We start from the raw sequence: 27,693 nt of genomic DNA, 5'->3' as shown, positions 1-27,693 counted from the left end.
TTATGATGGATTTTTAACGAGGATATTAAGATGAAGATTTTTGCTAAGTACTTAAGAATATTTGGAAGATCAAATCATGAGATTGGATCATGACAACTATATTTTTGGTAAGACCAAGACTTCTCTAAACCAAAATCTAAAAATCTCATATATTTTTGTTGAATATCAAAATATGTATATAAAAGTTCAAGTCTAATCTATATATGTATGAAATCAAATCGATAGATCACTAGGATCACACCAAACATGTGATTTCATTAACAAATAGAATGACAATGCTCTAGAGATCATCATTTCAAATTAAGATCCTACTTAAAATCCGAACTCTCTTATGTTTGGATCATGAATCGTAAAACTTTCAATCCTTATTGACATATTAGCCACAATAATAAATGGACTCATATGCATCGAGTGCATTCTATAACTTAGCAGCACGGTTAACTTTTTTTCCTTCGCGAAATGACCTAAATCTAGATCAAATTTACCTCATATTTTCCACACCAAATTCTTACAAGCATTCTAAACAAAAGCCGATGGTGTGTTCTACTAAATGAAAATAAATGAACACAAATTAATATAAAACAGACCAAATAAATATAGTCACATCTCATAAATTTTTCGTAAACTCTAAACTTAAATACATCCTCATAACATATACCAATTTAAATTCATTTTCTTTATAACTTAAATTACAAATCTTACTTTCTCTTCCACAATTTATCGATTTATTTTTTCTATGTTTTGCACATACGTATATGTAAAAAAATAATTTATTTCACATATAGGGTTAATATACATGATGATATTCTACTATAAGCATGATATGATCAATTTCATTCGTAGATGGGTGTGTTGTGGTTTAAAGACTTTTCATGTTATGTTTTCACCGAGGGTATTTTTCGTAAAAATGCAACTTTAGTACAAGTGAGGCCACATCATATCAAATCAACGTGCCACACTACAAAAGCACATGTATGCACGTAAAAGAGAAAGCCTAAATCTCTCTAATTCACCAAAAATCACTCAAACGAAGGCCTCATCTCAATCCATGGACGTTGGAGCGTCACTCGAAGGAGGTTTCATGGTGAACATATCCAGGAAAAGTATCGTGAAATCCATCACCCCATTGGAAGATCCTCCTCAAGTTCTCGCTCTCTCCAACCTCGACCTTCTCTCTGGGCGGTTTCCGGTGACCTACTTCTACTTTTACCGGAAACCGGCAAGTGATGAAGATAACGTCACCTCCATTGTGGAAGCCCTCAAGAGCTCTTTAGCAGTTACTCTAACTTACTTCTACCCGTTCGCTGGTCGGATAGTCCTGAACCCGAGCACCGGCGAACTGGAAATCGTGTGTGACAATACGGGAGTATTGGTTCTTGAAGCTGATGCGAGTAGAGAGTTAAAGAAGTTGGATTTCCACGATTTCAATCAGTTCATGCAAGGGAAGCTCGTTCACATTCAACCCGACTTCCCGGTTCAAATCCAGGTAGTTTCTTTAATGTGTTTAGAGCAACCGTTTGCTTTAACTTTCACTTCTTTGAATATTTGAAATCTTGACTCTACTTCAAAATAGTAAATTGAGACTTCTAATGGTAAACAAGTCTCTCTCTCTCTCTCTCTCTCTCTCTCTCTCTCTCTCTCTCTCTCTCTCTCTCTCTCTCTCTCTCTCTCTCTCTCTCTCTCTCTCTCTCTCTCTCTCTCTCTCTCTCTCTCTCTCTCTCTCACGGATGTGCATATTGAGTTTGGGTAACTGTATGCCTAGGATAGCAGCTCCATAAGTTACTTTTACGGACCGCTTCTAGTTCTTGTGATCATAAGTAGTTCATCTAAAATGGGCAGGCAAAATTATTTATATAAGTTTAACATACGTATTGAATCCATTTGAATTGTCGAATTTGATGAATACCATGCTAATAAGGAATTCACCATATCTATTTGTCTAGATGTATTTAGGTGTGTGCAACCGCTAAGTGTCTCTCAAAATAGAGGAAGGCACTAAACCAAAGGAACCTCCATAGTCTTGTTTTAACCTTTGGAGTCAAACCTTGCAAGCATCTCGTTAGAAGGTCAAATTTACTTTTTCAATTGTCAACATTTAGCACGTGAATGCACTCAAGATTTCAAATAGGAGGTCCATTTTAAGGATTCCTTTCGATGGAACAATCTATGATTACTTAAATGTCCATTTCAATTTTCTATATTATTCTATTCTAGCCTAAGTCCACCAAAAATGATTTTTTTTCCATGAACTCATGGGCTATATTTTCCTCCATCCTTAATTGATGGGAACTTCCTCCAATCGTGTCTTTAATTTGTGTGCAAATGACGGGCATCATCCCAAATGTCTAATTAACTCGACAACTTTGAATCAAGAACATCATCTCCTTCTATTCTCTTATCTCTTTCAATTCTTTTGGGCTGATTCGGGTTTGAAAAAATGGCAGCTAACGAGGTACAGCTGCGGAAGCATTTCGTTGACGTTCAGCTTCGATCATGCCCTCGGCGACGCGAGCGCATTCCACAAATTTCTTCTCTCGTGGTCTGAAATTTCGAGGGACATACCGATTTCATGTAGACCGAATCATAGTCGCAACCTTCGCGCACGTACTCCTCCAACGTACCACTCTTCACTAGACCAAGCTTTCACAAAGTGCACCTTGGAAGACATACTAAACATTCCAACGCCCAAAACTTTGCTCAAGCGGCTTTATCATGTGGAGTATGAGAGCATTAGTAACTTGCAGGAGCTTGCTTCGTTGGACGGTCGGAGCCGGACGAAGATCGAGGCCTTCTCGGCTTATCTATGGAAATTGATGGTCCGTGCAATCGATGTCAAGCTTCATGCGCAGTGCAAGATGGGATGGTTGGTCGACGGAAGAGGAAGGATGGGCAACGGAGAGTCCGACCCGTCGCCGGATTACATAGGAAATGTGTTGTCCTTGGCTGTCGGAGAGGCAAGTATTGAAGACTTGAAGAATGGGACTATAGCAGATGTTTCAAGCAAGGTTCATGAGGCAATTTCTAAGGTCACAACTCGAAGCCATTTTCAGGATTTGATTGATTGGATCGAATGCCATAGGCCCGGGCTGATGCTATCTAGGGCCGTGCTTGGTCAAGGAGGGCCGACGCTTGTGGTCTCTTCCGGCCGGAGATTCCCGGTAGCGGAACTGGATTTCGGATTCGGTAGGCCGGTGCTAGGGACGGTGTGTTCCACCATAGAAAAGATCGGAGTTGGTTATGTGAATCAGAGGTCGAGCGCTAGAGGCGACGGTTCTTGGGCTGTGTCGGCTATCCTATGGCCGGAGCTAGCGGCCGCTTTCGAATCGGATCCCATTCTTCAACCCATGTCTACAAGATATCTTCAACTGTAGCGTTCGTGTACATCATGATTTGCGTTAGCTCGATCTATCGTAACTACTATTGGTTAGGAAGTGCCTCTACGACGCAGTGTGTGTAACTACTATAAAATCCATATGTAGATTGTATGTTGTGCCAAATAGACGTCACGTAAGCAACTCAAATTAGAACTGCTGCCTTTTCTTTGTCCTAAAATGATATGAAATTGTGGAAGTATATGAAAAATGGAGAAAATTTTGAATTTAGTCTTCTGTTATAAGATTGGAATAGTTTATCTCAATTGACATTAATTGTATATGATCTCCTCGAAGAAGGGGAAGAAATTCTGAAAATTTGAATCGTGCATTGTATATGAAAACATGCCATGAGAGCTATGGATACTTACAAAATGTATCGTTCTTTATACATAAAAACAATCTCTCGTACGCCAAAGCCATCTTCCTCGCCGTGAACATTGAAGTCGCGTACTCTCTACAAGCCCTACCTCTCTCGGCCAACCTCCTCGGGCCTTCCGCAATCACCGTCTCCATCGCCTCCACGAGCGACTCCACGTTCGGCGAGAACAAAAACCCTAGCTCGTCGTCCACGACGATCGTCCCTTTGATGCTCGGAAACCTCGACGCCATCACCGGCTTCCCGCTCATCATCGCCTCCATCAGCGTCAGGTCCAGCCCTTGCGGCCTTAGCGTCGGGTTCAAGAACACGTCGATCGAATTGTAGAAATGGCCCAGCTGAGACGGGCTCATCGAGCCCAGGACCAAAGCCCTAGGGCCCAATTCCTTGTAGCGACTGGCCCATGGGCCGGATCCCGCGATGACCAAGTACACGTTCGGGTGCTTTGCGGTGATTATGGAGAATGCTCGATGGAGGAGGGGGTGGCCTTTGTCCTTGACAAGCCTGCCGGCGACGCCGAGCACAACGGTGGCGTTCCCGTGGACGCCCATTTGGGACCGGAATTCACGGCCCGAGTCAAGATTCTGCTTGAAGTCGGCCTCGTCGACACCGTTGAGGATGACGTGGACTCTCTTGGTCGGGATTTGGTACACGTCGCGCAACATCTCGCCGCAGCTATCGCTGATCGCCACGTGGTGGGCATATTTGTGGAAGAACCTGATTTCATTAAGTACCTGATTGAAAACCACATTTATGTAAGGAGGATCTCCTGCCCATGTTGAGAACAAGGAAAACTTTTTCACTAGGATATGATTAATCAGTCGAATTGATTAGGCAATTAGCAATTCCACCAATCGATGATCGATTGGCTGTTTAAAGAAATCGAATCCATGCCTATGGTTTGCTCAAATGTCCAATAAACAATTCATCGTTGTCAGTAATTCAGCATATCTACATTGGAATCATTCGATTGAACATTCTTTGTAAAAAAGAGAGAGAAGAGGATTGCTTAATCGAAAAGTTTTCAAATTAGATTGCATTGTTCTCGCAAATTATGGATTCTAGATTAAAAAAAGGAGAAAAGAGAGACTAACAAATGATGTAACGTACCTTCGGAATCACGCCTTGCATGTTCTTGTTGATGTCCGGCGAGATGGGTTCGCCATCCGGCCTCAGTGCGAGGTCCTGGTAAATGTCCGACTGGAGGCTCTCGAGCGCGATCCCATGCCACGACACGGCGAGGTTCGGCACATCTCGGGCCAGCCAGTGGGGGAGCGCCACGCTCTCCGAGTGCACCACGTCGAACGCCTCCTGCCGGTTCTCCTCCACAAACATCTCCCACGCCTTGTTGTACCTCCACCTCCCCGGCTCGCCCTCGTGGAAATGCAACCGTGGCGGTGGAGTCGGCGAATCCCCCACGTCGTCCTTGATGCCCGTGGCGCCCTCGACAGGGGACGTGAACACGTGGACTCGGTGGCCACGAGCCGCGAGGGCGGTGTGGAGGGTGTAGGCATGACGCTCCATGCCACCAGGGGTTGTGCCAATCGGCCACTTCCGGGAGAACACGGCTATGCGGAGCGGCGGCGGGCGTCGAGCATCCCTCGGGTCGTCAAAGGGGAGCCGGTTCCACGCGAAGCGGGCGTCCCGGAGATCACCGGAGAAGGGCTTTGGGGCATTGGCGGCAGCGTTGGAGAAGAGGGCGGCGCGGGCAGCGCAGGCGGAGGAGGCGGTGGTGGTGGCGCGGAGGAGGAAGAGGGCGGGGATGGTGAAGAGGACGATGAAGAAGAGGGTGGTGCATAGGTTGGATTGGGATGGGGTCACCATTTTCTTGTGCTTGGTGGCGGTGGTGGAGGTGAAGGCCATGTTGGGATGGATGCCAAATGAACAAAAGGAGGTGAAGAAAGAGATTGGTGCTGCGGCGTTCGAGTGTGAATGCGATGGCTTGTTTTGGAGGGATTTGGGGAGGTAGGCACGCACTCGAGCAAGCGTTCTTGGACTGGTGCGTTTCTCACGCCTTTGGTTGAAAAAGAGGGAATGAGGAACCTTCATTTGGATGCTTGTGACTTTCCTCACACTTATTTGACCTTTTTGAATCTCCATCTTTTGAAAGCAACAACATAAGCGAAAGTCACGACAAAGATGAGTTTTAATTGTACCTTGCTCCCCATAAAAGTTAGTCCGGGACCGTCTCATTTCGCTCCCCATTTCTCATACCGACATGAAATGGTATTTGTTAGCGTCTAGCATCAAAAGATACTATCGAAATCCTCGACATGACCCTTTTATTATAATTTCATGAATCACTCAAATAGTTGATCTTCTGACCTCGAATTTGGAATTCAATGAGGATTTCACAAACAAAGATGGATTGATTGGGGTGATTAGGGGGAAATTACACGTTGACTTTGGAAGTCAATAATAGTGGGTGACATGATGACATCAATGATATTTTCCGGACTCTTTACCATTGGAAGCAATCGATTTAGGGTAAAATTGATCATAAATCTCAAGCTTCAACTCCTAATCCTATGCAAGTTCCTTCTCCATGAGGTTCAAGAAAGTGGGTCTTTGATTCCAATGGACTGTGATACGTCCACTCGGCCAAAGTTAGGCAAATCGAACATTGGATTTGAAACAGGACGGATAAAAAAGTCAACCCCAAGTTGCGTTGTTTTGGAGTGGAAGGCAGTCTGCATGTTAGGACTAGGCCAAATTCAAAGCCGCCTCAGTGTCACGAGGCAGGTTTTTGGGTTTTTTGCGATTGAAGAAATTGATTTTCATGTGCACAATTATAGAATAAATGAATGGAAGTCAGCAAAACCAAGCTCGCTCAGCCAGCCATGCAAATTGGGAATTGGAAGTGGTCCACTTTGCTTGGTGGGAAAGCATTTTTGCTCTCTACTTTGCTTGCTCTTGAGCATGTTAATCCAGCTGCTAACACTTGGTATAGCTCACATGTAGGGGCTTCTTCACCAAGCAATGGAGATTGTGGAATTGAGGTTGCCTTGCTTGGGTTGTGATCCATCTCTTCAAGTTAAGCAACGAAAAGAGACTCAAAGTTTGGGGTGAGCTAGTTCTACGAAAGCCCTTTGAATCTGATAATGTTCATCACTGGCCCTTCCATTTGAGCGTACAAATTGCTTGCACCGTTACAATAGTTTGATTATTTGCTAATCAACTACTAGTATGGGGCACCACCCGCCAAGGATGACGGCCGGGGCTATTTGGAGCGCGTACTCTTCCTCTCGCAGTTGGTTTGAGTGTTCGAATCCCGGTGCCGCGGTGGTGACTTAACCGGTACACGTGTGTGGTGGCTAGCACGTGTCGCCCAGGTTTACCTCCCGTGATGTCGGCCGTGCGCGGGGTTCCCTGGATCATCAAAAAAAAAAAAAACTAGTATGGGGCAAGTGGTACTTTTCAAGGATGATCGATAAATTTCAAGACAGGATGCTAACCCTAACTAATACAGGACAAAACAAAATAACTTAATTGCTAAAAATCTTGGAAAAATTTAAAAGTTATTAGAACTCCAAATCGCTAGAAAATTCATCAATCACTACTAAAGTAGTGAGTATTGATCAGGTTTCCAAGCTCCAAAAAATAGACTCGGATATAGAACATATTTTAGGATAACTAAGACAGTACATAATAAGCGACGTACTACTTACTAGCCTACTAATAATATTTAAGACTTGATATTCCACTGCAACACTTCGTTGGTCGGCCCTAGCCTATCCACATGCCCCTCTTGATGGCAATTGTGCTCTTTGTGCCGCCACTTATGTCCCATCTTATTATTTGGATTATACATAAAAGTTTGCAGAAATTGTTTGCACATTGCATGATGGATAAATTCGATTTCTTCATTTTTTTTAAATTTTTCTTCAGAAAAATAATATTTTAAGTTTAACCTAAAAGGATGGGCACGACTAGGTGGCCACTTTTAGTCACGAATTTCAATTCACTTGGATGCAATTCTCCATATTTTTTTTTAAATAGCGTATGAAATCAAATTCTAGATTGGTTCAACCCCAAGGCAGATTCCAAAGTAGACCGGTGATTCATACATAAGAATTGGGAACTGAACTAGCTAAGGATTGGTTCCCATCTTTCATAACCAATAACCAAACCAACTCTCCCTTGAATCAGCTAGATTGGTCTAGTTCCAATCGATTCCCGAGCTGAACTAGACCTAGCGCACATCCCTACTTTCTCATTATTTTTTAAGCCTTCTTAGGTAATCAAACCACCATGAAAAATACCTTCGTATGAACTATATCACACGTGAACTAAACCCAAGTGGATGGTTCGGATATGGGATTATTAGCACTTGATGATGTGAAATCGGTCTTATGTCGAACAATTGATCCAGACATATATTTCACTAATCCTTTTTTTTTAAATGATGAAAAAGCCCTTACGTACCAACCTCAAGTAAATAAACCTCAAATCCATGAAAATTTCACTAAGCAAAAAATGAGCCAAAAGTGCACTTAGCTTTGTGGGGATCAAACCAACAAGAAATAGAGGTATACCCAATAGTCCAATATAAATGCCATATGTGCCATCACCATTCCCTAAGTACATTCTTATTATATTTTAGCAGATTCTAATGATCATCACTCTCTTCATTTTTTCCTCTTTTTTTCCCCATAGATTATCCTTATGTATGATACATATACATATATACACTGTCGACTAAACCATCATATATCATTTTACAAAGGATTATAAGAACTCCTGAAAGGAGAACATTCACACATTCTACTTTACACTTAGACAAAAGAAACCTCCCCACCTTCCCATCTTTTGTTTCCCTCATGTTTTCCTAACAGGAGCGACCGGATAAGACTTTCTGTAATTCCCATTTTTGGCTTCCGCATTCCTTCCCTTGGCATAAACTCCATTTCTTGCATTGGTCTTGGTGGAAGGCCATTGCCCACTATTCACAGCCATGTCCTTCAAGTTTTGGAGGCCTTCAAGGGCCTCAATGATGGCAGGCATTCTGGGCCTGTCCTTGGGCTGCAAGCTGATGCATTGCAGTGCCAAGAGGGCCATCTCTTTGGCCCCTTTCACTGAGTACTGCCCCCCAAGCCTTGGGTCCAGGATGCACCTCAGCTTCCTGCTGCTTGTCAAATAGGGTTTGGTCCAATCCACCAGGTTCTGCTCGGTCTTCGGCCGGAGCTTGTCAACGGCCCGCCTCCCTGTGAGCAGCTCCAGGAGGACCACCCCGAAGCTATACACGTCGCTCTTCGTCGTCAAGTGCCCTGAAAGCAATCATTGGGATTTGAAAAGTTTTTTTTCCGGTTAATTGTTACATGTTAGTTTTTGAATGGTCACAGTAGTTTCTAGTTCGATTCGTGTGAGGCATTACCAGTTGAGACGTACTCCGGAGCAGCATAACCGTAAGTACCCATCACTCGAGTAGTAACGTGGGACTTTGATCCTTCCGGTCCCATTTTGGCAAGTCCGAAGTCAGATAATTTGGCAGTGAAATCCTGGGATTACTCAAAAATAATTGAACTTCAGTTGTCAGTTCCCAGTAATGTTGTGTACTAAACACAATTTAGTGTCCAAGAGACTCACAGAATCAAGCAAGATATTGGAAGTTTTGAAATCCCTGTATATCACCGGCTTCTCAGCACCATGCAAGAAGGCTAGGCCTTTGGCTGCTCCTATTGCAATTTTGAGCCTCGTGCCCCATGGCAATGATATTGATATCCCTGAAATTTGGCAAATTTCCATATCCAAATATCATATTTAGGCTCAAATTGAATGACAATTATATTCCATGATGTGAAGTTTATATATTTTTCAGTAAAATTGAGGATCCGACCGGGACGAAAAATTAAAATTAAATAGGTAGTGAACTTACTCTTGAACAAGTGATTCTCTAAGCTGCCTCGAGGCATAAACTCGTATACTAGGAGTCGTTCTTCGTCCTCACAACAGTAGCCGATCAATCGGACCAAATTTGGGTGCCTAAGTTGCCCCAGAAATATCACTTCCGCCTGCAACATCAAGAGCGAAAAATCATTTAAATTCAAGTACGACTAATTAATGTTAACATCATCACTTACTTTAACTATTTCTTTACCCATATCCTAAGCAAAGGAAATTCATACAATAAGCATGCAGATGTGACTAAGAAGATGACGTTACATATAATCAAGATAATAAATCTTCTATTTTTAAAGAAATATTTAGGCAACTTAGGGTCCTAGAATAATTAATTAACTATATGTTGACCCATCAGAATATTAGCTACTTCTCAAGCTTGGTAGCCGGTCTCGATTTTCAACCTTGATTCCTGGCTTGTAGCAATAATTGATGGATGAGTGTTACAGTATCAAGTCAACTGACAGCCGTGGTTGGCCTGTTTTTTCTGACTCTTTTTTACAATAAAGTTTATTTTAATGTCAATTGAATTATGAACTGTTCTATTGAAGAGAAGCCCCTTTTATCTTTGTATGCAGATGTGCTAAAGAACATGTACTCACAAGCCATTCACGGTGACCTTGAAGGCCTTCAATGTCCAGGAGCTTAACAGCGACGGCCTGTGCCTTCAAGCCCTGCCTCATGCTGTCGTCTAGGTAACCCTTGTGGACCGTCCCGAACCCGCCTTCGCCAAGCAAGAAATGGCTGGAGAAGTTCTGCGTGATTGCCTTTAGCTCGCTCAGCTGGAAGTCGTACAGGTCGGGCCCGAAGGATTGCGCGAGGTCCTCGTTGATGCGCATCGAGGACGACCGGCTGAGGTCAGAGAAGGAGAGCCTCCGGAACGACGGCATCGGCGCGATGTTCTTGGAGAACTCCGACCGCGAGGGGCGGCACCGGCTGAAGTTGCCGAAGATGGTCTGGTCCTCGGCTGAGCAGCATTTCGCGGTCAAGGGCCTCCATGGCTTTGAATTCGATTCCTTTTCCTTCATGTTGGTTTTGCTAATGCTCGATGGAAGGAGAGGAGGAAGAAGAAGATCAAGAAGAAGAGGTAGAGAGACAGACAATGATATGATGGAGTGATATTGGAATAGTTATTGGAAGAGTTGGGTGTGCAAATCTTTGGTTCCAACAAATCATGGCTTTAATTCTGATGAGAACTAAGGGGCTATGGAGAGAGAGAGAGAAAGAGAGAGGAAAGAGGAAGACCTTCTTTCTTCAACTGCTCTAACCACTCTACTAAAATGGGGAAAGTGTATTTGTTTTTCTAATTGATCTAATACCTTGTCTTTATAACATCATCTTAATATTTTTCTTCGCATGTTTTTGTCACATGCAAAGTGTCTTCATGCAGAAATTGCCCGTGTTATTATATGATTTTTTTTTGTAGGGTTTTGGATGTGGATCATATGCTTTCGTTTTTGGGAGATTTTGGATGGGAATTGCTAATATCAGCCAAGTGCAGAGTTCAACAACTCCTATGTTACCAGCCTCGTGTCTATGTTTTCATCTCACCAACTCGTTGAGTTTAGTCGGCAGGAATAGTGCACAAAATAATCTCACTACATATAGCTTCTGAAAAACAAAACATAGGACAACGAAAGTATTAGAGAGGTCATTTTATGTGTTAAAATACCTTATATCGTTTGTCTACAGGGTTTATATACTCTTTATATATGTGTGTGATTTCTCTTCACTTGAAAACTTAAACTTTTGAGATGAACTTTCTAATAGTATTAATCAGGTATAACTGCGTAGAAATCTTTGAATTGAATCGGGTGGATCTTATATAATGATATATCGGGTCAGCTTTTAGTATGCATTAAAAACTTAAACTTTTGGGATGAACTTTCTAATAGTATGAATTGGGTATAACCGTGTAGAAATCTTTGAATTGAATCGGGTGGATCTTATATAATGATATATCGGGTCGGCTATTAGTATGCATTGTATCCACGATACCCTCTTTAGGGAAATGTAAGAATTTTTCCAAGAATCTGATAGATATAGCGTTTGTCGTTTGGACAAAATTTTCAAAGTTGTCATTATGCAAAAGTAATTAACTCATCTTCTTTGTTTCATGGGCAAAAAAACACGTCCATGTTTTGGATTGAGTGGTGCATTTATCTACCACTTTATTGTTTTCTTTCACATTCCACTTGCTCCAACTGATGATGATATCGTTTCCAGTGAGAAAGTAGACGATGCAAAATGGACTTATGTGCAGAATTCAATTACTTGACCTAGGGTTTTCAGCCAAATTTTGTTCCTTTCTTAAAAATCAAAATACCTAAACTTGTAAGTAACGCGACCCATATATTCTATGCATTAAATAGAATGATGTATCACTCTCGCAAAGCCATAGGCACGATATGGATGAGCAGAGGAGTGATGAGGGGGATGAGAGCAGCAAATTTGGGTTGGCATTAGGAAACTATCGGGAGGAGTTGTTGAAAGTGATGCGATACGTATGGTTCATAATAATAATCATTTATTAAACATAATCTTCTTTTTCCTGCTCCACTTAGATATAAACAATTTAAATTCCACAGCTTTAGCCAAAGTTATATTCTTTGAGGATCAGCTTTATCGGAATCCTAAGCTCTCAAATGCATAATAAGAACAATGGCCTTTCGACCAAAAAAAAAAGAGAGCATAATATTTGGAGGGTTTATTAGATAAATCCATTTTTTTAATTTTTTTGGGTATTAAATATATATTTTTATAAGTGAGCAAGCGAATCCGAGTTTATGTGAACTATGCAAACCTAATGTTTATTTATCTACTAGCGCTAATAAAATTAGTACGAATATCTTTGGATGGAGTTCGGAAACCGGTTCCCTAAAAAAAACACCCTCTATTTGGAGGGTTTGCATTTGGTTACGAAGAAAAACTTTAGGTGTGTTTGGGAACATAATTGCCAAAGTCCTTTGAGCTTCTAAAGACCCTCATGCTCATTGTAAAATGTATTGTATTTCTAAAGGCCTTTAGCTCAAGGCCACTACTTATCAGAATTGGGCATTCGGCATTTTTAGAATGCTGAATAATTAATGATATTTTTTAGTGCAATTCATAAGATAAAGATTTGTTATCCCCAATTCTAATCTTATATGCTGTTTTCATTAAATTGCGATATGTATCAACTGATTGAGTTTAACCTTATACAAATGTGCATCATCCTAACACCCTCCTCCTCCCCTTCCCCTTCCCTCTCCACCTTGCAAACTTGCATCTCCCCCTCGTCAATGAGTTCCACGGCTATGGAGCAGTTGCTGCTTCCAGATCCGAAGTCCGCGGCCTCATCGGCCAATAGGAAGGTCCAAATGGTGTCAAACTATGCCATAAGCAACGAGTTCTATATCAGCATCAAACCGAGAGAGAGAGAGAGAGAGAGAGAGAGAGAGAGAGAGAGAGAGAGAGAGAGAGAGAGAGAGAGGAGTGTAAATGAGCTCCAAATAAAATATCAATGGGTCACCATCTAGAACTTGAGACAACATATGAGACTTGCTTAGGAGATCTTCAAAGCATGATTAGACATTTCAATAAGGGCACGAATGAAAATCATTCTCTTCTTCGATTCAATTTCTAACTAGATTTTTCAATTTATATTCCCTAAACTAGTTTTTGAGCAGCCTCACGCACTTAAATAATATATGTACATAATTTCAAATCGAGAGAGCTAATGATTTAAAGATATTTTTAGTCCAATGAAAAGTTTTTGTCACGTCAATTTTCTTTTCTTCCTTTTTTTTTAAATGATGGTACAACAATCATCTGTGATCCATAATATTTGCTGGCTATATAAAGGTAATTTTGTTGCTTATGTGCTTTATAGTAGAGTCACTAGCAGTCTAGCTCCGTGCAATGCGCCGCATATTTGTTGACAAAATGTACAGAGACTTGAACAGTCTCATGCACTTGAATAACATATGTTCATAATTTCAAATCGAGAGAGCCAATGATTTAAAGATATTTTTAGTCCAATGAAAAGTTTTTGTCAAGTCAATTTTCTTTTCTTCTTTTTTTTTTTTAATGATGGTACAACAATCATCTGTGATCCATAATATTTGCTGGCTATATAAAGGTAATTTTGTTGCTTATGTGCTTTATAGTAGAGTCACTAGCAGTCTGGCTCCGTGCAATGCGCCGCATATCTGTTGACATAGTGTAGAGAGACTTGAGATTTTTATGTGGACTTTAGATAAGCTCACTGTAGATGAGTTGACTATGTTTATTCCCGGAAAAAACTCTTCAATTATCTAACACTACATGAAAATATAGAGGGCGTTTTCCTAACTTTTCTCTCCCGTTATGCCCTTCACAACTCGCGCCCTTTGAAATGCCAATAGAAACCCCTCTTCATGCACACATAGCTGTGTTTCATTATCCATAACATGTAAAAGGAAAAAAAAAACAAAAAATCTCAAACTATATCTATTATGACATATTTACTTGTAACTTTTTATGTGACATTAAATACCCCAAATTGTGCTTCCGGTGACACATTTTTCCTAAACTTTTTCTTGTGACATAAAAAACCTCAAACTTATACTTATGTGACGCATTTACCTTCCATTAAGGTTCCGTCAGATAATTTTTCTGTTAAAACAACGTCGGTTCTATTTCACTTATGCCAAGTGAGCGCCATATCAACAACGTTTGCATTTCGGTGACAACATAGGCAAGTTTTTAACGGTCTGCATTGACGAAGGGTAAATGTATCATACAAGTACAAATTTTGGATTTTTAGCATCATGGAAAAAAGTTTAGGGTAAATATGTAACATGCATAATTTGGAATAATTTGTGGCTTTTGCCCTAGGTAAAATCAAGAGAAGATCCTTTCACTCTATAGTTGTTGAACCAATAGCAGTCTTCATTTTCCTAACTACTAACTATCAGCATTTACTGACTATGAAAATTTTTCAAGCTGTCTTCTTCGGTTTTGTCTCTTGAGGGAGCGAAAGCGAGTCTTCATTGGGCAACCCATCACTGCTTTTAGACTCTAACCAACTGGATTTGTCCATGATCAGGAGCAAACTTGGATGGAACCAAACGGGAGTCAGACACAAGTGAGATTAAGGGTCCGTTTGTTTCAAGGAAAGTATTTTTTGGGAATTTATTTTTTGGACTTTCACCCGTTTGGTTCACCGAAAATGATCAGTCGACCGAAAATACTTTCCGATCAAGGAAAATATTCATGTATAAAATTAGAAAAGTGAATTTCCTAATCTAAGAAGGTGAAAATACTTTCCGAAATTGCTTCCCTTTACTTTTTTAATATTTTATTCTTTTTTTTCTTTTTAATTTTAAAAAATAAAAATATTTAAAAATTCGAATTTTTTTTTGGCATGAGATTAAATCATCGGATTGAAATCATTTTCCAAATGGGATCCAAACACCAGAAAATATTTTCAATCACATATCACCAAACAAAGGAAAGCTAACTATTTTCCTGGAAAAATGATTTTCCGGAAAATATTTTTCAAAAATATTACATTTTCCGTGAAACAAACGCACCCTAAGAATTGACAGATAAGTTATCTGTACCAATCGTCAGAAGTCTCTTATTACTACCATGTTGAAGCCACCCATGCAAACTCAACTCTGACATTATTTCAATGGCATTCCTTGGGCAACATGAAGTAGCAGTGAATTTTGGAGAAAGGCGAGAGACGATTTCAAAAGGAATAATTATACAAATAGTCCATGAACTTTAATCCAATATGTAATGTGATTTTGAACTTTTAATTCATTCAATGTGGTTCTTAAACTTTAGCCCAATGTGCAATATGGTTCCTGAAATTTTAGTATATGTCCAGTTCAGTACATGAATTATATGAATATAGTCAATATTGTTCCTCAACTTGCATTGATAGAAAGACAATATTAAACATATTCTTATAGTTCGGGACTGAATCAAATATGTACCAAAATTTTTGGGATCATGTTGAGTAAATTAAAAGTTCAAAAATGATATTATATATTTAAGATAAAGTTCAAGAATCATTCGTGTCATTTTCCCGTTTCAAAATGCATGAACGGAGGCAGAGGTCCTTTTCTTCACATAGTGGCCATAAAACAGGCCAAGAACAACTCCATGGGCCTTCACTATTCAAAGGACCAGAGCCCCAAGGGTGAAGCCCAAGCCTCCATGGGCTTCTTGGCTTTTGAGTTGGTAGTGAGAAAAGGGGCATCTCTCGCTTTCAGACGGTTCTTGATCGTCGCCTTCGGCGCGCCGTCGCCGTCCATGGAGCTTTCGCTTGATTCGGCGGAGCGTGATCAATGATGATTCAACTGGGCCCCCACCAGTGTTGACATGAAGCGCCATTAACACGAATTAGCCGTTGTGAAGAAAGCGCTGAAGCAGAGCAAGCTCCGTCTGAACAGAGCAAAAGCAGAGAGCCAGTGGTCTGTAGTGTAGAAAACTGTGCAAGAACCCAACGAAATCTTCACACCCACCACCGCAAATCCGTAATCTCGACGAAACGTCACATACCCAGAAGAGGAAGAAGACGGAGAAGAAGGAGGAAGGAAGGCATGGCCGACTTCTCCTACCTTTCCGACACCGACGACTCCGCCGTGGAAGAACTCATTTCCCAGACCAAGGACCTGTGCGTCCTCGAACAGATCGCCGCCATCAACTGCTCCTCCTTCGCCGCCGCCGCCGCCGACGACGGCGGCGACACCCTCTTGCCGTCCGACCTCGAGTCCCGTTTCCGCAAGCTCAAATCCTTCCCTCTCTCCAAACCCCAAACGGCGCTCCGGAGCTCGAGCAATCGCAAGACGGAGCCGGCGCTCGACGGGGAGGCTCGGCCTAAGCCGGACGCGAAGCCGGAGGATCCGCGGGGGAATGGGCGCGGTTCGTCGGGTTCCGATTCTTGGAATTCGTCCGCGGAGGAGGTGGTTTTCTCGCCGGCGGTGCGGAATCCGGACGAGAAATCGCGCGGGGAGCACACTGTGGAGTACGATCCAGTCTATTCGCCGACGTATCATTCCGATACGTCGAAGAAGTCGAAGTCGAAGACGAAGGCGAAGGCGAAGTCGCCATCGCCATCGCCCCCGAGGAAGGCCGGCTGCTTCTGGTGCTCGCCGAAGAAGCCGACACCCAGGAAGCGGGACGAATCTAGGGCTATTGAGAAGGGGATGAGCAGGAGCTTTAAATGGATGGAGGAAGACGAGGTGTTGTCGGATTTGGGGGGCTTCTCCGTGAAAGAGCAGAAGAAGTTGCTGAAGAAGGCAATGAAGGAGGAGGAGAGGATAAGCCGCGAGGCGGAGAAGATCGCGAGGATGGCGAGGCAAGCATCAGCGAGGATGATGAGCGCTTCAAGGACCGGCGGCAATTCGAGCGACGACGATTGAATGAACATCTTGTCTGGTTTTGGGCAAACTTGAGTGAATGCAAAAATGCAATCTTGATGCAGTATATAAGTGAAGGGCTATGTGGGTAATGCAATGTTGTGCCAGACAGGGTTTTCCATGTTTTTGCTTGTAAATTTTGCTTGAGTTCTGCTTGAGAAAGTGCTGATGCAATACAAAGATAAGTCTTTTTTTGTTAAACTTGTAAAGAAGTCTGTTTTCTCATTGATGACTCCCACAAATTTCCTCTGAATTTTTGTGTTGCTTGTTGCAACTTATATGCCAATCTTTTGGGAAGAGCTTGAGAGGGTTGAATAGGTGAAAATGTGAGCATTTTGATCATCTGCAGACCAGGCACAAAGAGATTGCTGAGTTGGATAGAATGATGAAGAGAGAGCCCATCTTCATTGTGATTCTTCACTTGGCTAATGATCTTGCCTTGATAATTTGCAGCAAATTAAATCTCTACTGGGTTTCGGGGAGATGGTGAATTCTATTTTCTGCATTGGTGCATTCTAATGTGCTTCTGCTCTCAGGCTTGGTAGAGCCTTACCAGGAAGTCTGGACTGCACTTCCTTGGTCTTTGCTTGCAATATGAGCATGGACTGAAGTACAGATCTAACATATGTATAACCCGAGGAGCGCGAGGATTGTGGTATGCCGAGCGAAGTTCTTTCCTTCTTGCAGTTACTATAAAAAAGGAAAACACAAGATCATCAGACGGTTTGAAATGTCACCATGGGTACAGCGGACAGCATTGATTCTTAAGGAACTCATCGTTTTCTATCGCCTTCATATTTTCTCGGAACAAGAAATAGGAATGTAGGAAGATCAGGGAATTCGTGGTTCACCATTCGCAGAAGCTTTCCACAGCTGAATTTGCTACAATGCGCGTCTATTGCAGATGGGATTCATCTAAGGATTTTGAATGCTTAATTGGGGGTAATTCTGAAGAACAAGTGCACCTTTGTATTTCCGAGAACATCCACACAAAGAACAATTCAGAATCAGCTTGGCTTCGCCCTTTCCAAAGGACAGCACTTCTCAATTAATTAAGTCAAACAAACCACCAAGCTTCTTATATGCAGAGTACGCATCTGAGCTGAACAAGAGATTGATTCATAGTACTTAGTGCCAGTGTTCTGCTTCCGGCACCCGACTTCAACCTATGATTTTGCATTCGTTTCGATGATTTCTGTCCTAGAAGTTGGAATCTGTTGATTTCCTCAAACAAAGCACAACAGAATTCAAGAACCCGATATAATTGATACACAAAAATGAAACATTTTGTTGAATTATGAACAGATTGATGTATGATTAGCTAGCTACATAACCAAAAGACCATTATTCGGCATCCTTTTCATCTCGAATTGAAACCTTCATCCGCGCCGATTCCTGCCTCACCCACACATCCACCTTCTCGGCCTCCCTCCTTGCTCTCGCCTCCTCTTCCCGCGCGATCTTCAGCCTCCTCTCCTGTTCCTGCACCGAGAACGTGCTCATATCCGACAGCATGTCCTCGTTCTTTCCCCAGTTCGGCTCTTCCATGTCCGACCTCAAAACTCGTTTCCCCGCTCTCTTCCGTCGGCCGCCCTTCGCCGGCGAGAACGAGAAGCAGCAAATCAGCCTCTGCGGTGGCGACGCCGGCTCCATCAGACGAAATTCAAGAACAGAGGAAAGCGCTAAGCCAGGTTCACAAATTTACACTCCTGCATCAAGCTCGGTCAATGAAATTGTCTCCTGACCTTGTGCATATGCCTCATGGCCATGGGATGTTTGACATGGAGAGTTCAATTGGAGAAAGCGAAGCAGATCATGGAATATTTGCAATCTGAAGGAGATAATTTCTTTCCTGAAGAGGACAATATCAAATTGTGCTCCTACCAGATTGCTTGTTGATGACAGAGATGATGAGGTCAAGGGCCCCATTAAGCACTAAGTCAGTATCATCCATTCACCATCTTCTAAATTGTCTTGATGAGAATTTGGCCAATGAAATTGGCATGCTGAGTGGGCTAGTTGGTGACCAGCTCACAACAATCTCTAATAGTTTAATAATCTCGCTTAGAAACAAATAACAAATGTATAATTATTTTTGCAACTCATGTGCAAAAATAGAATTCATTAGCAGCATGCAAATTCTCCCCTCAAAAGTTAGGGGTGTGCATTGGTCCGTTCCGACCTGGTCCGATACTGGACCGGACCGTCCCATATTACTTATTTTTTTTTAAAAAATTAATTCTGAAGTAAACCCTAAGTTGGTAACTTAGGTTTCAATTTTCACTGAAATAAAGTAATGACTTCCATATATATAGAAGCAAACCTACGCATTTCTCCATAATTTTGACTGTCCATGATGCATATATACACATTCTTTTATTATTAAACACATGTTGGTGCGATACCATGTAAAAGAGTAATCACCACAAAATCTAGTTGAAAACTAGTTGGTCGTCAATTAGCGCCCCACACCTGATCATTTAAACGTTTATCTACCGAACAAACCTAAAATAATGCTCTCTCTTTTTTTTTTTAATGTTTGGAGACTCCCACTTGTAGAAAATAGAAGGAAAAAAAAAAAAGAATCACCAGTTCCAGCGGTCCGGTTCCAAGATTGAGCGGGCTGGTTCCTAGTTCCACAAACTGAAATCAACCTTGCCCGGTCTAGTTCCAGGTTCTAGGGTGGGCCAGTTCCTACGTGAGCGCCATGTCAACATCGTTTATTTTCTAACGTCCATTTAGGTAAATTTTTAACTATTCTTATTGACGGAACTTTGACGGAGGATAAATGTGTCATACAAATACAAGTTTGAGATTTTTGGTGTCTTGGAAAAAAGTTTAGGGTAAATATATCATAATGGACATAGTTTATGATTTTTGGTTGCTTTTACCCTTATAATTATACTCTCCAGTGCTTATTATCACTTTTATGTTTAATTTACAAAATCTATGATTTGGTTTTGGTTTGGTTATGTGATTTAGCAAATTACAGAATTAAGAAATTGAGATTCAATTTGATGCTATAGATATTCTGATATCATAGATATATTGTAACATTGTCTGAAGTCCAAAGATAGTCCTTCGTATTATGGCATTTCTCCTTCAACTTTTCTTTTTGTAATCAAAACCTTTCCGTCTTTTTTCCAAAGAAAAACTAAGGAAATCAATAGAAGTTGAACATGTTTGGTAATCTTTAAACTTGCCGCATGATCCAGAGGTTCATGTCCTACCACACAATGTTGGAAAGGGGTGTCGATTTTTCTTTCTTGTTCTTAGTTAGATTGATGAAAATTCTACATTTTCTTTTTGGTCGGTCCTACTCTAACTCTCCGCTCACCTTAGACTTTTGTCCTACCTTTTACAAGACGTGGGAGTCGAAACCCACATCTTAAACTACACGTCTCCATCCCTAACCCCCTAAGAAAGTGGGGAATTGAACTTCCACCTCTCTCTTCCCAAGTAGACAAGGTGGCCACTAGGGCAAACCCCAGTGGTTTGAAAATTCTACATTGACTTGCTCATATACTTACCTACATTACTTGAGCTCATCCTAAAATTCCCCACTAAAACTGTGAGTATTCCAAAAGTTTAGATTGCAAGAGAACAGTAACTCTTGCATGTTTTGTGTATATCTTAAACTCCCCTATCATGTAAAGGCTCGGACAATATAGCTTGGAGCACGCCAATTTTGTGTGTGTCGATACTTAAAAAAATGTAACAACCCGGTCCGTTAGTCGAGGAGTGATATTCGGGTGACAGAGCCTGAATAATGAGCGGCTTGCGGTAGACTCCTAGGATGGTGAAAGAGGCAAGAATGACAGAGGGAGAGCATTCTTGGATTATACATGTAAAGCTGGAATTAACCAATAAGATGCGTCTCATAATGTAACGGCAATATTTAGCATTGGAACTCCGTTGTTAGGCATGCTTCGGTGAGAGTACTGTCAAGATGGGTGAAGTGTTTACTTGTACGCTATAGATAAAGCCGTGAGGCAATGATGTGGGACGGGTTAAAATAGAGAATATCTCGAGTGAGTTGATTAAGGGGTGTCACAAAAAAATTTAAAAAGTTGACCGGTTTTTTTTCTCTGAGTTGGGCAAAGAGAGTTCCCCTTGTACACCATTGATTGCATACGTGAGTTATATACACATTAATTACATATCTTCAATTCCTACTAATTAACATCCTTCACATTAAATGACCCAATCAAATCTCTTAATATATAATTTTAATCCATGGCATACTATATAATTCATGCAGATACTCATCGGCTTTTGACCTCCCATGCACATGAAAAAGAACCCATCTTTATTAATACATTTTGGGTTTATTACCTGAACCAATTGCAACCTCACTTATATACACACTACAGGAAGAAAGAGGTGAATCTATATGTCTATGTGTATGTGTATTGGCATGTATGCGCTTTCATTTGCCCACTGACTGACGAGAGAAACAGTGGCCATGTTAATTGAATTTCATGCAGAAACCAGATTCTTTTCCGGGAAAAAAAGGCTTATGGACTTCCCTGAGAAATCAGTGGTTACCAACCAGATCGCTTGCCGGGAACAATTTCTTACCGTCTTCTTCAACGTTTGACCTTCCATGTCGCCAATGAACCAATCTCCTTTATATAAACCCTCTTTTGATACACAACCATCTAAATAACATCTGAGCATCGTTAATCATGGCGACGCCTGATGAGCTATCGCGTCCTCTTTGCAGCGCCGCCCTCCTAGTCCTTCTCTGTCTACTGGAATCCGCTGTTGGCAGAAGCGGCGGGTTCACTGCCGACCTGATACACCGCGATTCGCCGTCCTCTCCATTCCACGACCCCTCCGCAACTCACTCTGACCGCATGCGCAGTGCAGCCTGGCGCTCGATCTCTCGTGCACGTCGCGTCTGGGCCAGAGATAGTTTGAATATTCAATCCGAGATGACCTACAGTGGTGGCGAATACTACATGAAGGTGTCGATCGGGTCACCTCCCTTTGAGACGCTCGCGATCGCCGACACGGGTAGCGACCTCTCGTGGACACAATGCGAGCCTTGCATTGAATGCTACCGCCAAAATCCGCCAATCTTCGACCCGCGGAACTCCTCCACGTACGAAACTGTCCAATGCCTCACGAGGTTGTGCCAGTCCTTGGACGGGGTCAGGTGTGGCGGTGACGATGGAGGCGTGTGCAAGTACAATTACACATACGGCGACGGGTCCTTCACAAGTGGTGACATGGCTGTGGAGACCTTCAGGATGGGAACACCCCCCGGCGGCACGATCACCGTCCCGAGGATTGCTTTCGGATGTGGCTACAACAACGGTGGCATCTTCGCCGATGCCGGCTCAGGCATTATCGGTCTCGGCGGCGGCCCCTTCTCGTTGATCTCCCAAATGGAGGGCTCCATCGGTGGCCAATTCGGCTACTGCCTCGTCCCTGTGTTTAGTAAAGGCACGAGCAAAATCAGCTTCGGCAAGGACGCTGCGGTCTCTGGCCCGGGTGCCGTCTCGATACCTCTTGTCTCAGAAAGCCCTGACACGTACTACTATGTAAACCTAGAAGGCTTCAGCGTCGGAAAAGCAAGGTTCTCATATGGCGACAACTCCGTCGGATCAGAAGCCAAGGAGTCCGAAAAAGTCGCGAACATGATGATTGATTCCGGGACGACCCTAACATTCATGCCGTCTCAATTCTTCCATAACCTGGAGAGCGCCGTGGCTGAGGCCATCCCCTTGCCAAGAGTCCCAGACCCCCACGGCATGCTCGACCTCTGCTACAGGAGCCCGGGAGGCGAGATCGATGCGCCGGTCGTGACGCTACATTTCGCAGGCGGCGCTGATATGGCACTGAACACGGTCAACACGTTCGCGCAGTTCGCACAGGATCTGGTGTGCTTCACGATAACGCCAACGGACAGCGTGCCAATACTCGGGAACCTCGCACAGATGGAGTTCAAGGTTGGGTTCGACTTGCGGAAGAGGATGGTGTCGTTCATGGCCACGGATTGCACAGCGCAGTGACATAGTTTGAGGAGGAGTTGCATTTGGAAAAATAATGGCTTGTTTTTTTGCTTTTTCTGGTTTATGGTCGGCCTTTTACACAAGATCTGTATAGATTAAGAAGGTTGATTCGAATGAGCTTTACCCATGTAAACTAATTATTTCGCTTAACATAGTATTATACTAGGTTGCAAAATTTGAAAATGCAAGTTGATGCAATCCGAATTACCCTGATGCTAGAGGAATTAACCGCAGGAGCATTTGCATATGGAAAAATCATGTAATGTGCATATTTACAAATGACTAACCTAGATGTGATGTCGAATGCAAAGGGTATCATATTCACTAATTCAGTGAATGAGACCTATGTAGGGCTTGAGCACCTATAATGTGACATCAAATTTGCCATCAATCCCTCTGCTAAATCTTAAATTCTATCATGCAAGTCGGACACTAATTTCAACCTTGCGCAGACAATGAGAGAGTCTCAAATGCATATAAAGCAAGTTAGGATCATGTGAGGGTCAACATGAAGTGTCAAATGATTCTTAAGGACCCATCATGAGATTGACAGAAACTATAAACGTAATAATAAACGCCTAAGAACATGAGATTACAACTTGAATTGGTCGGTCGATATATTTTATTTATAATGAATTAACAATAAAACACTCCAGGAGTCCTTCTTAGTGCAATGTCAAAAACTGTCGCTTTGAGCAGAGCCCGGAGAGATACTACTTGAATTGGTCAGTTCTGTTGATTATGATGTGATTATGAATTAGTGAACGAACAACGTGACAACAATGACATTTACGCCCAAAAGAATGGAGTCAAGGAGATGATCTTTTTAATTTTTATCGTAATAATTTCTACAAAAACATTTTTAAATAAATTTTATATTTAAATATAATTAATTCATCATTACTTGATACAATTAATTTTATATGCTCACGATATATTTTTGCGCAAATTAAAACAATAATCTCTTATTCATCGAATTTGGAAAAAAAATAAATAAAACAGATGCTTGTGAAAGAAGAATCCTCCATCGATATCTTGTCTCTTCGGTTTTTATATATGTCTCTCTTGATTCTTGCGAATATAATTTTAAAAAAGTCATAAATAATTATCCAATTTCTTTTATCTGTAGCTTTTTCCTCTTGAACTTTTTCTTTGGTTTAGAGCGATATTGCCAGCCTTTTCAATCCAATTTTATTTCTGGCCTTGACTTTGTTATTTTACTTTGACTCTATAGAAATGAAAGAGACTTTTCTTCCTTCGCGAGAAATGGGATGAGTCTCAGGAGAAAAATTAAATTGCAAATGGCTGAGTTTCATATTTCATCTCTCTCTCTCTAGTATCTGCCCTGTCTATGGGTTCCGATATTTAGTAGAATTCCACAATTAGATTTTGGAAGTAGCAAATGACCTAAATTAGATTCCCTATCACAGCCAAGAAGTGAATGTGAGTGCTTACATTAGAACATAGATTGCCAATGTACATGTCACGTTATATGATGATATAATATTTTCTTCTAGGAAAAACAGTCAGCAATATAAAATAGCGACAAAGAAAAGAGCGTCTACATGCAAAACTTACCAAAAACACAAGTTCACGTGAAGCAAACATAAATCCAAATCATAGAAATTCGTAACAATTTTTAATATAAGCCAGACACACGACAATTACTAACCAATGCCATATTAGTATTTGACTGCATGCACAAGGCACAGCTCCTTATTCGTTAGCGCCTTCCCAATCTTTTCCATCTTTTTCGCATTCTTTTGGAGTAGTGCAAGAACCACCTGCTCTTCTCGTCAATGATCAAATTCCCTAGCACAACGCCGACCATAAACCCAACTCCAATGCCAATTAGCACAACTTTCCAATCCAAGTCGAACAGAGATTGTTCGCCATTTTCTTCCTCGAGAGGCGGTGATATTGGTACTATATCCACAGTCGTTCTGCAGTTTTTTGGCAAAGGACTTCCACATAATCCCTCATTCATGGCATATGAATCTATCCCGAATGTGTTGAATTGACTCCCTTGTGGTATTCGTCCCGACAGTCGATTATGAGAGACATTGAAAGATGAAAGGAATGTAAGCTGGACTAGCTGTTGAGGGATCTCCCCTGAGAGCTTGTTTTGAGAAAGATCTAGAGATTCAAGGATTGTCAGATTTGCCAAGGAAGGTGGAATGCAACCGGTGAGAATGTTGTTTGAAAGGTTAAGCCAAATAAGTGACTTCAAATCTCCAACGAGATCAGATATGTGTCCTTCGAATTTATTATTGGAGAGGTCAATTCCCATAAGGGCATATGGAACCTTCGAGTATTCCCTCTCTATGCCTTTATTCATCAATCTCATTTCATATTCTGCAAATATTGAATTCTGGGATGGACCATAAAATTGCACAATACCTATATATTGCAAATGATCTTGAGCAACAATTACTTTCATGGCATGGAAACTCTGCAACAACTTGGAAGGAAGTTCACCATTGAATCTATTGTTGGAAAGGTCCAGGATATGCAAATTGCTGAAGTTAAACTGGCTTCGATGTGCTTCTATTGGACCATGGAACTTATTGGATTTCAAGATAATAGCTTTCAGCTTGGTCAATTCTAATAGGCCTAAAGGGAACCCGTCGAGAATTTGATTGTAACCAAGGTTCAAATACTCCAGCATCGTACAATTCGCCAAAGATCTTGGGACGGGCCCTTGCAATCGATTCTCTGTGAGGTCAATCATCTTCAATGCACAACCTTTTGGATAAGCATGAGGAATCATGCCCTCAAGTTTATTTTTCCCGAGATTCAAAATTGACAAAGAATCAATATTTCCCAGACATGAGGGAATTGTGCCATTGAGACTATTGATGGACAAATCAAGAATGACGAGGGATCTTCCTCTACAAATAGATTGAATTTCTCCAAAGAGGAAGTTGTTGGAGATATTATAATAATTTACGGATGGAGGTGGAGTGGGGAGTGCTGTTTCAAGCAAGTTCGAACTAATGTCAAGATAGCTCAACTTGGGTAGTGGCAAATTGATCCGGTTGTTTTCAAAGCCAATTAGAAAATTGTGAGAAAGATCCATATAGATCAAGGATTCTCTGCTACCTTTCCACATCCACGTAGGAATACTCCCTTTGATTTTGTTGTGTGCTAGAGTTACCCGCTCTAATCTGCTTTGGTAGCCTAAAAACTTTGGGAACTCATGTAAGTTGCATGACTCTAATCTTAACCAGAAAAGTTGTGGAAGGGTGGCATTGATCTCGGTCTTGCTGACAAAAGATGTTGTTGAAGTCCAAAAATAAATATTTCAAGTTCTTGAGTTTGTGTGAATCCACAGTGCCACTCAAATTATTCCCATAAAGATTCAGAATTTCAAGATCCTTGAGTCCCCATAATGAGTTTGGAATTTCACCTTGCAAATTGTTGGATTGAAGGTGAAGCTCAACCAACTGCGTCTGGTTCATAATTGAAGATGGAATTCGACCACTTAGCTGAACACCTGCCAAATGTAAACATACCACACTCGTTAGTTTGGCTACTAATTGAATCTTGTCATTTCCTTTTCTGTTTTTCTTTATTGACAAAATAATCTTGCTATCTGAATATTACCTGAAAGCTTCAAATGGGTGAGTTTTGCCAAGTTGACAAGCCAATGCAAAATATGATCACCAGTGAAATTATTGAACGAGAGATCTAGATATGACAGCTGGGAAAGGTTAGCGAAGGAAGCGGGGATTTCACCTTGAAATTTGTTGTATGATGTATCCAGAAGAGCAAGTTGAGAAAGATTACCTAGTGAAGTGGGAAGTGAACCCGAGAAATAACTATTCCCAATTGATAACTCATTTAACAAAACAAGGTTTCCTATCGACATAGGTATTTCCCCTGAAAAGTTCGTGCCCTGAAGAGACAATGATTTCAGAGGACTACCCCACTGTTTTTCTGGAAAAAAACCAAAAAGGTTGAAATTGACACTGATGTCGAGAATTTCCAGGTTTGGTAACTCAAAGATGCTTACCGGAAATTCTCCGGTCAATCCACATACTACAAGTCTAAGCGACTTCAAAGAGGAGAAGTTTGCAAGTACATGGGGGAATGGCGATAACATGCTTACACGAGAGAGATCAAGTTCTCTAAGCATAGTTAAGTTTTGAACGAAGTTGTCTATGTCGGACAACTCAAGAGTAATCAGCTCAGAAGACAAGTCAAGAGAAATTAACCTCGAGAGCCGCGAGATATCTGAGGGGACTTTCCCAAAAAAGTCCGAATTTGAGAGATTAAGGTACTGTAACCTAAAAAGCCGTATGGAATTGAGGAAAAGTTGAAGTCATTCAAAGCGAGATTGATTGATTCCAAGTGGAGTAGGCGAAAGAGGCTAGTGTTGGAATTTACGGTACCAAAGAGACAGCTATCACTAAGGTCGAGGGCTATCACATGACCGGTGGCCTCATCGCACTCTACGCCATCCCACGAGCAACAATCTCCATGTCCGTCTAGTGGCCATGATTGAACCTTTGGATGAAAACAGCGATAATCTGCTATGCTGGTTTGAAAACTTCTCTTGAATTCCATCAAGGCAGAGCTCTCATCCGGATGGCATAGTGGCTTAGCAAGTGAAGTATGAACCATGACGA

At 41.7% G+C, this 27,693-nt stretch overlaps 7 protein-coding genes across 7 annotated transcripts; 3 read left to right on the top strand and 4 right to left on the bottom strand.

The window, feature by feature from the left end:
* The first annotated feature begins 981 nt into the window (after positions 1-981).
* LOC115689987 (coniferyl alcohol acyltransferase) lies at positions 982-3,602 on the top strand. The gene is made up of 2 exons (XM_030616200.2): positions 982-1,486; positions 2,445-3,602. The coding sequence occupies exons 1-2, from the start codon at positions 1,049-1,051 to the stop codon at positions 3,369-3,371; spliced, it is 1,365 nt and encodes a 454-aa protein (XP_030472060.2). The 5' UTR covers positions 982-1,048; the 3' UTR covers positions 3,372-3,602.
* A 25-nt stretch (positions 3,603-3,627) lies between these two features.
* Positions 3,628-5,786, bottom strand: LOC115689986 (uncharacterized). Its single transcript, XM_030616199.2, has 2 exons — positions 4,861-5,786; positions 3,628-4,484 (listed from the first exon to the last, which is right to left on the bottom strand). The coding sequence occupies exons 1-2, from the start codon at positions 5,611-5,613 to the stop codon at positions 3,729-3,731; spliced, it is 1,509 nt and encodes a 502-aa protein (XP_030472059.2). The 5' UTR covers positions 5,614-5,786; the 3' UTR covers positions 3,628-3,728.
* Positions 5,787-8,227: 2,441 nt separating this feature from the next.
* On the bottom strand, positions 8,228-10,923 carry LOC115690024 (probable serine/threonine-protein kinase PBL15). The gene is made up of 5 exons (XM_030616245.2): positions 10,251-10,923; positions 9,626-9,761; positions 9,337-9,473; positions 9,125-9,248; positions 8,228-9,017 (listed from the first exon to the last, which is right to left on the bottom strand). Exons 1-5 carry the CDS (start codon positions 10,674-10,676, stop codon positions 8,569-8,571), a joined length of 1,272 nt encoding a protein of 423 aa, XP_030472105.1. The 5' UTR covers positions 10,677-10,923; the 3' UTR covers positions 8,228-8,568.
* Positions 10,924-15,867: 4,944 nt separating this feature from the next.
* LOC115690050 (uncharacterized) lies at positions 15,868-17,243 on the top strand. Its single transcript, XM_030616284.2, has one exon. The coding sequence runs from the start codon at positions 16,224-16,226 to the stop codon at positions 17,043-17,045; it is 822 nt and encodes a 273-aa protein (XP_030472144.2). The 5' UTR covers positions 15,868-16,223; the 3' UTR covers positions 17,046-17,243.
* A 1,063-nt stretch (positions 17,244-18,306) lies between these two features.
* Positions 18,307-18,941, bottom strand: LOC115690051 (uncharacterized). The gene has a single exon (XM_030616285.2). The coding sequence runs from the start codon at positions 18,693-18,695 to the stop codon at positions 18,387-18,389; it is 309 nt and encodes a 102-aa protein (XP_030472145.2). The 5' UTR covers positions 18,696-18,941; the 3' UTR covers positions 18,307-18,386.
* Positions 18,942-21,730: 2,789 nt separating this feature from the next.
* LOC115690021 (aspartic proteinase CDR1) lies at positions 21,731-23,062 on the top strand. The gene has a single exon (XM_030616241.2). It carries the CDS (start codon positions 21,731-21,733, stop codon positions 23,060-23,062), a length of 1,332 nt encoding a protein of 443 aa, XP_030472101.2.
* A 1,590-nt stretch (positions 23,063-24,652) lies between these two features.
* Positions 24,653-27,278, bottom strand: LOC130139867 (receptor-like protein 39). The gene is made up of 2 exons (XM_056317678.1): positions 26,669-27,278; positions 24,653-26,558 (listed from the first exon to the last, which is right to left on the bottom strand). The coding sequence occupies exon 2, from the start codon at positions 26,172-26,174 to the stop codon at positions 24,786-24,788; it is 1,389 nt and encodes a 462-aa protein (XP_056173653.1). The 5' UTR covers positions 26,175-26,558; positions 26,669-27,278; the 3' UTR covers positions 24,653-24,785.
* Between the last annotated feature and the right edge of the window lie 415 nt (positions 27,279-27,693).

This window comes from Syzygium oleosum, unplaced genomic scaffold (assembly GCF_021117445.2).
Source record: "Syzygium oleosum isolate NSW1041296 unplaced genomic scaffold, Sole_v2.1 Sole_v2.14, whole genome shotgun sequence".
In the NCBI taxonomy this organism is placed as follows: domain Eukaryota; kingdom Viridiplantae; phylum Streptophyta; class Magnoliopsida; order Myrtales; family Myrtaceae; genus Syzygium; species Syzygium oleosum.
The sequence above is the reverse complement of the archived record's forward strand: the minus strand, read 5'-3'. Positions and strand labels throughout refer to the sequence as shown.